The sequence below is a fragment of the Artemia franciscana genome, chromosome 4 (genome assembly GCF_032884065.1).
Source record: "Artemia franciscana chromosome 4, ASM3288406v1, whole genome shotgun sequence".
NCBI classification, from domain to species: domain Eukaryota; kingdom Metazoa; phylum Arthropoda; class Branchiopoda; order Anostraca; family Artemiidae; genus Artemia; species Artemia franciscana.
The window spans coordinates 25,167,008-25,175,479 of NC_088866.1; the positions used below are offsets into that span (position 1 = coordinate 25,167,008).

An 8,472-nucleotide genomic window follows, 5' to 3' on the forward strand; every position below is an offset into this window, starting at 1 on the left:
GAGAATATATAAAGGAAAGGTACACCAGAATCAAAGACAGGTTAATGGAAATATGGTGTGAAATATCTTTTGTAGATTACCCCCAAGACCCAGTAGGAAAATTTTCGTCAAAAAAGGTGTCAGAAAATGGACACCACTTGAACCGCCATTGTTGATAACCCCAAACATGAAACTTAGAGCATCCGGCATGAAAAACGAGGAACATCACATTTTTGTTTCTTACTCCATTTTAATCACCATTGTTGAAAATCCTAAAGAGGAAACTTAGAGCACACGGCTTGAACAACAATTAGGCACTGAGACATCATAGAGAGTTGTTTAAGTCCTCGTTTAAAAGCTAATTTTTATATCTAACTGTTATTTTAACCTTACCTCATACTCTGAAAACTATAGACAAGATAATAAGTTATCTTTTGGGGTGCATTAAGGGCTCACAATGGGATTTGCCTCAGAAGCGATTATTGACTTTAGAAAGAGAATAAAAAAAAGGCGTCACGTGATGTACTCATTTTTTGTGTAACTATATTATATGAATGTATAATTGCCAACCAATTATAATGAGCATATAATATATATAAATTATATGAATACATTGATTTACCAACTTTTTAAACCATTGTTCATAGCCTTTCTGGTCGTCCTCAAACTCTTTTCTGCATTGAATCCCTTTATTATCCTATAGATCCATCTTTGAGTTCCTTTATTTTTTCTAATGATTTCCCAATTATTCTTTCTATTGAGTGTTTTTCTGTTTAATGCTTTGTTTATATATTCTTTGGTTGAGTTATTTTTCATGCTCTCTTTATTTCTTTTCAGAAAGTGAGAATACCCTAAACTTATCTTTTGGTGAAGCTAGGTTAACTCCAGTTAGTGACGTAACAAAAACCTCTGGTGGCTGGATAAACACCGTGAATCTACCAGGTGGTAGCACCATCTCCCGGAAAAATATTAGAACGAAAAAAGCTCTGGGATCTGAGGAGAAAGTTCGTGATTATACTCGAAAGAGGACTTTGATTTTATCTCTCCTGGTAAGAAATCCTCAGGCTATACTAATCTGATTTTTAATGTAAATTACCGTTCGTTACGTTTGTTTTAGCGAAGTGAAGGTCGCATTGACTTGGGTAAAATACGGTTCCTTTTACAATTATGAAGAAAATACGGTTGATTAATCAAATTAGCGATTTTTCTTGCAAGTGATATGAAGATCATATGGTTTAAGAAATTATGTAAGTATTTTTCAATTGACATTCAGAATCAGTAAGTTTCCAATCCTCGTAAGTGTGTGCACGATATGGATATTTTCTTTTTTATACCTGTCAGAAAGACTCTGCTGCATATAAGTAATTGTTAGTAATTATAGTAATTATAGTGAAAAACTCACAAGGAATGCATATTTACCTGTAATCCTCAAAAGCTTGGTTTGACTCTTCGCAGATCGTCTATTCCCATTTATTAAGTTTGTTGCGACGCAAAAATAATATCCCTGAAAAAGTATAATAGTGTCTAATTATTAAAGATAAAGGTAGGGATACCTCACACGGGGAGAGGGCATTGGCCCCCTAGATTTTGAAAAGTGTTCATTCTATTGTATCTTCGCAAAAATAAATTGAAAAAATCCTGGCCTTGTCACTACGTTTTTCTGATTTGGTGCCCCTAAACGAAGGTGCTTAAAGTAATGCAAGTCGTCGTATTAAGCGTGGCTGCACTGCATCAAATACTGTGAGCAATTCGTCTCCAATGTAATTTTTTTTCACCCTCATCATATAAAATGCATTACCATAGAACGTTTGACACCCTCTTTCATAACGTTCATGAGAAATTTTTTGCGAAAGTTTTAGACTTGAATTCAATGTTAGAACCCCCCCCCCCCCGGTCGCGAAAAACAAGATCTCACTAATTTCCCGAGTAATATTAGATACGTATCTGTAAGTGAATGCAAAAAACTTAATAAGTTTTTAAACGAGTCACGAATTTTTCACGAAAGCTTTAGGCTTAAATTCAATGATAGAACACCCCCAAACCTACATCTACATTCTTGGACCTAGCCCCTTTCTTTTTTCAATAGTCTAAAGTACCAAGGACAGTGATGTTGATATGGCAAGGATATGTTCTGGGGATGAAGGATGACAGATTACCAAAGGTAGTCCTTGTCACGTATCTACGACATTTCCTTATTCTACCCACCAAGTTTCATCCCGATTTCTCCACTCTAAGTATTTTCCAAGATTTCCGGTTTCCCCCTCCAACTCCCCCCAATATCAACAGATCTGGTCGGGATTTTTAATAAGAACTCTGAGACATCAATTTTAAACACCAAATTTCATTAAGATCTGGTCGCCCCATCTTAAGTTAAAAATACCTCAATTTTTCTAATTTTTTCAAATTAACACCCCCCCCCCAGCTCTCCCAAAGAGAACGGATCCATTCCAATTATGTCAATCACGTATCTATAACTTATGCTGATTCTTCCCATCAAGTTTCATCCCAATCTCTCCACTCTAAGAGTTTTCCAAGATTTCCGGTTTCCGATATTTCTATTTCCCCCCTCCAACCCCCTATGTCCCCGGATCGGATTCGATTTTAAAATGGAGTATCTGAGACATAAGATCCTTCTATATATCAAGTTTTTATTAAGAACCGATTACCCATTAGTAAGATAAAGATACCTCAATTTTCACGTTTTCCAAGAATTCCGGTTTCCTCCTCCAACTCCCCCCAATGTCACCGGATCTGGTCGGGATTTAAAATGAGAGCTCTTAAGCACACGCTCCTTCTAAATATAAAATTTCGTTAAGATCTGATCGCCTGTTCGTAAGTTACAAATACCTCATTTTTTCTAATTTTTTCCAAATTAACAACCCCCAGCTCCCCCAAAGAGAACGGATCCGTTCCGGTTACGTCAGTCACATATCTTGGACTTGTGCTTATTCTTCCCACCAAGTTTCATCCTGATCTCCCCGCTTTAATTATTTCCAAGATTTCCGGTCCCCCCTCCCCCCAATGACGCTGGATCCAGTCAGGATTTAAAATAAGAGATCTGAATTACGATGTCCTTCTAAATATGAAATTTCATTAAGATCCGATCCCTCCTTCATAAGTTAAAAATACCACATTTTTTCTAATTGTTCAGAATTACCCCCCCCCCCCACCCCAACTCCCCCAAATAGAGCGGATCTGTTCCGGTTATGTCAATCACGTATCTAAGACTTGTGCTTATTTTTACCACCAAGTTTCATGCCGATCCCTCCACTCTAAGCGTTTTCCTAGATTTTAGGCCCCCCAACTCCCCCCAATGTCACCAGATTCTGTCGGGATTTAAAATAAGAGCTATTAGACACGATATCCCTCTAAATATCAAATTTCATTGAGATCCGATCACCCGTTCGTAAGTTAAAAATACATTATTTTTTTCTAATTTTTCCGATTTAACCATCCCCTCATCCCCCCCCCCCAGATGGTCGAATCGGGAAAATGATTTTTCGGGAAACGAACGGGAAAAATCAATTTCTAATTTAATCTGATCTGGTTCCTGATACGCCTGCCAAATTTCATCGTCTTAGCTTACCTGGAAGTGCCTAAACTAGCAAAACCGGGACTGACAGACCAACCGACAGAATTTGCGATCGCTATATGTCACTTGGTAGATACCAAGTGCCATAAAAAATGTTTCAATTTTTCTTCGTGTAAATATGGCCTCAGTTTGTTGTTTTTAAAGTCAGAATTTATGCGGGGGGGGATTCTAGGAATCCATGGCTCGCAGTGGTCGAAAAAGTAAAATGTAAATCAGACCGAAGATTCAGGTGACACAAATGATTGTATTTTATAATAGATAACCCAAAGAGTATTGGTAACTTATAAGGGTGAACCCTGGTGCTAGTTTTGGCAAAAAAATCAACGCCATCTAGCGTTTAACGGCACTTGATATTTTCTCTAGCCTAATTGTTTTTTTGTTTTTTTTAGGGAATAAAATACATTTATTACTACTCTTACTTTCCAATTACACAAATTAAATTGATTATTCTTATTATTACAGTGGAAAAAAATGCCAAGTCGTGCCAAACGCTAGATGGCGTTGAGGGTTTTTGTCAACACTAATATCAGTTCTCACTCTTGTTAGTTATCCATGCTCTTTGAGATAACCTAAACAAGGCTAATTTTGGATTATTTTAATAGACTAATTACCCAGATCTCACCTCTCTCATACAGATCTCAAACCTCTCGTCTCACAGAGCCCTAAACTATTTTTGTCTAGCAATTGATAAACCGTCACATTTTAAAGGCTGTTGAAATTGAATTTTTCTCAACGTGGCACAATCCTCTTGGATCAGTTGAAAATCAGCTACCCGGTGAGCAGACAGTACTACAATGGAGACAATCACAGTATCCAATCAATGAAAAACACTGGAAAGAAATCATAAATTCCTCTTGGGATATAAGCCCATCGCTTACTGTATTCCTGCCATCAAGGTAAGTTCTATTTTACTACAGTTTAATCCAAAACTGAGTAATATCTGCATGCGCGAAAATGGGCACTCTGGAAAGTTTGGTCTGTGGGAGGGATGCTAAAACCCAAAGTTTTTGTTCTTGGTCGGCAAAAAGTAATGGTAAAGAATGTCAATCAATCAATCAATTTATTAATACTAAAAGAAAAACTATTACAAAAGTAAAGCGGTTACTAGGCCCAAGAAGCTTTGCTTGTAATGGACCACAGAGAATAAGAAAAAAACACTTTTATAAAATATATACAAAAAAAAAGCACTGGAACAAGACAAGGACATTGAACAGATAGGATATTTAACAGATAGAAGATTTAGAAGGAGATTTAACATATAGCTGAAAATGATTTTAAAAGAAGAGAATGTAGTATCAGACTTTCACAGTCTAAACTGGCTCTGCTGATACCAATTTATGGGCCTTCAGCCAGGAGGTTTGTGATGCTTGGGAGGGGGGGGAGGCTTGTGCTTACTTTATTTATAGTTTTGGTTCAATTCTGTATAAACTTGTATAATAAGAAACAGCTGGGGTCCACCTCGCTTTTGGTCCTTTAGTTATAGAAACTGAAAACCCTTTAAGGACTCGGGAACGTGTCCACTTTTTTAGTAGAATGTATATTGATGCCTCGTTTTTACATGGCTATATGCTTAATTTAAGGCTCATACCCCTGATGCCACATTTGTCATATCGCCGCGAGAGGCACATTTGTTAGCTTCACGGCCATTTTTATTAAAAATGACTATCTGAAAAATATGATCAGGTGTTATATAAGGCTGTGGGGGCACGTGGGGTGCTGTGAGGCAGCAGACTACCTTCTGGTTGGATTCAGCCCTTAAAGGTATTAAGATTGAGAAAGTACAGTCGAATAAGCGCTTTTCCAACTTTTGCAAACTCATGTTCTGTGCGATGACCCCTGAGAAAAGGTAGGACTGGAGGAGAATGGGTTCAAAATACTAAGCCCTTTAATTAGACAAATTGAAAATTCTTTTGTGATTATTTTCAACAAGGCGTAATGTAATAAAAAAAAAACAAGTTTTTTAAATGAAAGTAAGGAGCGACATTAAAACTTAAAACGAACAGGAATTACTCCGTATATGAAAGAGGTTTTTCCTTCTCAACGCCCCGCTCTTTACGCTAAAGTTTGACTCTTTCTCTTAACTCTACATTTTAAAACAGTAAAAATAAATTCCATTTTTTAGAGTTTTGGTTACTATTGAGCCGGGTCGCTCCTTACTACAGTTCGTTACCACGAACTGTTTGACTATGAAACTCATAACTTTTCTTCTTCGATATTTCCCGGAATACAACTAAAGTTGGGGGATTCGGAACGAGAATTGGTCCAAGGGGCTTGCTGTGGGTTCCTTAATCAAATAAATTGAAAATGCTTTTCAATTTAGAAGTTGAAGATTCCCGCAACTTCTGGAAGAAGATTCCAGGTGGTGTAACGTGTTGGTTTTTCTATCAAAATGAATCATTGAGCCCTCTGTTATATGGAGATATTTTGTCATTATTTTCAGACTGAGAAATATAGAAGTTGCAACGAAAGAGGTAGAGCGTTTAGTTCAGCTTCATCCTGACCACGTGGCCCACATTCCTGAAGCTCTTGACTTTCTTGTCACTGCCGATTCAATTATTAACGACATTCCAATGTTGTCATATATGCTTCATTGGGAGCGTGTGTCTCCTGTAAAAGCACTTTCTTATTTTTCAAGACAGTACCCGCAACACCCAATCACGGCACAGTATGCGGTACGATGTTTGAATAGTTATCCTCCAGATGCTGTCTTATTTTACATTCCCCAGCTGGTGCAGGCAATTCGTTATGATACGGTAGGTTTATTCTTGTTAAATTTTTCATAATTGTCTATATTATGTATTTATTTTCGTTTATACTAGTAAACTAATAAATAATGAAACAAAATGAATCCATGAAATGTTTGAAGGAACAAAATGAGGAAACAATTTCTGAGACCAGATTGGTCGAAGATAAATATAGAGTTCTAATGCGCTAGAATTGCATACTCTGGCACTGAGACCAAGTGTTAAATCAAGAAAATCTAGTGAAGAAAAAAGAAGGATAAACACAGCCAGTGAGATAAGAGAAAACAATGCAAATGTTTGGGTTGATATCTTCGTTCAATCTTCCTCAGTGCAGAACTAAGAATCAAAACACAGATAAAGCCCACAGGACGCTATGAAAATAACCACCTTAAAAAAGGAACACTAAAACAAAAGTGACTCTTTCTTCAGTAACGCTAGATAAAAGCAACTGAATTAAAAAAAAAAGATATTGAATCAGTTTTCGGTCAGAATTTCGGTTCGCAATTTGACAAAAAAATTTTACAATTCTTAGTAATAGTTTTAGTGTAGAATTTTGGATGGATAGGGGAGGGAATGCTATTCGAATAAATTAATTGAAATCCTACATAATTCTTGGCCTTCTATTTGACTGAATCTATCATGGCCCCCAACCTGTTACAAGCTTGAATAAAGACAAAAATTTATTCACCATTTTATAATAAGAATTTTATTGTGTTAAGTTTTTTTAACTGTTTGTTTAGTAAAGTAAACATATTTTCATTTTTTAAAAGATTTCTGATTTGCAGTTTAAAAATAAAAAATAGAACTTCAAGAATCAGTTCAACAATTTTTTTTTTTTTTTTTTTTGGTTGTGGCTCCCATGATTCTGGAACTTTAATTGAGCAGATCAACAACGAAAAATGATATTTTGCACAAAGAATCAACACACCTCCACTTTTCTTCAAACATTTTATTGTCTCCCCGAAGTCAAAATTTAAAATCTACTTAATCCTGCTATTCAATGTTCCCTCAAGCTTCAGCTGGGTCCCTTAAGCGGATAATTTGTACCCTTTGCCGAACCTGAGATATTGCAGATGTGCCCTTTTGATAACCTGGATGCACACTGTGTGTTTTGATGCAGTTCAACATCCCCTTCAACATTCCCTAAAAATTTCAACTTAATACTCTTCGCTGTTCCTGATATATTACATATAAACCACTTTGACAACCTGTATGCATGTAGTGTCTTTGGATTTGATTCAAAATGCAACATTCCTCCTCCCTACATATTCCCTTGAAAGTTATAATTCCATACCGCCAGCTGTGCCTGACGGTATCACAACCTGGATGCACATAATGCCTTTTGATTTAGTTCAATATGCCCCTCAAAATTCTCAGAAAGTTTCAACTTAACAGCCAGAGCCGTTCCTTAGATTTTGCATATACGTCCTTTACAACCTGAATGCGCATAGTGTCTTTTGATTTAGTTTAATGTTCCCCTCAATGTTCACTGAAAATTTCAACTTCCTGCACTTAACCATATCTGAGATATTGCAGATATACTCTTTTGACAACCTGAATACACTTAGTGTCTTTTGATTTAGCTAAGCACCCTCGAAATATTCCCTGAAAGTTTCAAATTAATGTTTTAAGTCATTCCTGAGATGTAAAAGAATAGACCCTTTAAGTAAAAGAATAGAAAGCCTTAAGAAAATTAATGGTTGATTAATACAGTCTTAAGGAAATCGTGTGCATTAATTATTCCTGGTGTGCGAGGCAAAATGTTACGGCAGGTTCAAAAACAGAGGGGTTGGGCTAGATATCTGTACTAAGTATATATTACGAATACCTTATGTGCATTTGAGACTCGCAAAAATTCGAGCCCGAAACCAAAATCTAAAAAAGAAATGATAGAAGTTAACCAAGCTCTATCTTGTTTATTTGGTGTACTTTAAGAGTGACAAAATGTTCTTATATTACATGCTCCAAGGGATTTAACTTTTGATTCTTTAATAATTTATGTTTCAGCTATCATATTTACAAGAATTTGTCAAAACTCTTGCAAAGAGGTCACAGCTGGTTGCTCACCAACTTATTTGGAACATGAATGTTAATAAGTTCAAAGACGAAGAAGGCCATCTAAAAGATCCAGATCTCTATGATATCTTAGATGGCACT

The 8,472-nt window shown here is 36.3% G+C and overlaps 1 protein-coding gene across 1 annotated transcript in view; it reads left to right on the forward strand.

Annotated features, from left to right (window-relative positions):
• The window catches only part of LOC136025731 (phosphatidylinositol 4-kinase alpha-like), a 68,637-nt gene that overhangs the window by 45,581 nt on the left and 14,584 nt on the right, over window positions 1-8,472 (forward strand). The window contains exons 10-13 of the mRNA XM_065701717.1: window positions 817-1,028; window positions 4,280-4,467; window positions 6,012-6,324; window positions 8,323-8,467. Coding sequence (XP_065557789.1) covers window positions 817-1,028; window positions 4,280-4,467; window positions 6,012-6,324; window positions 8,323-8,467 — 858 coding nt within the window. The remainder of the gene's footprint in view (window positions 1-816; window positions 1,029-4,279; window positions 4,468-6,011; window positions 6,325-8,322; window positions 8,468-8,472) is intronic.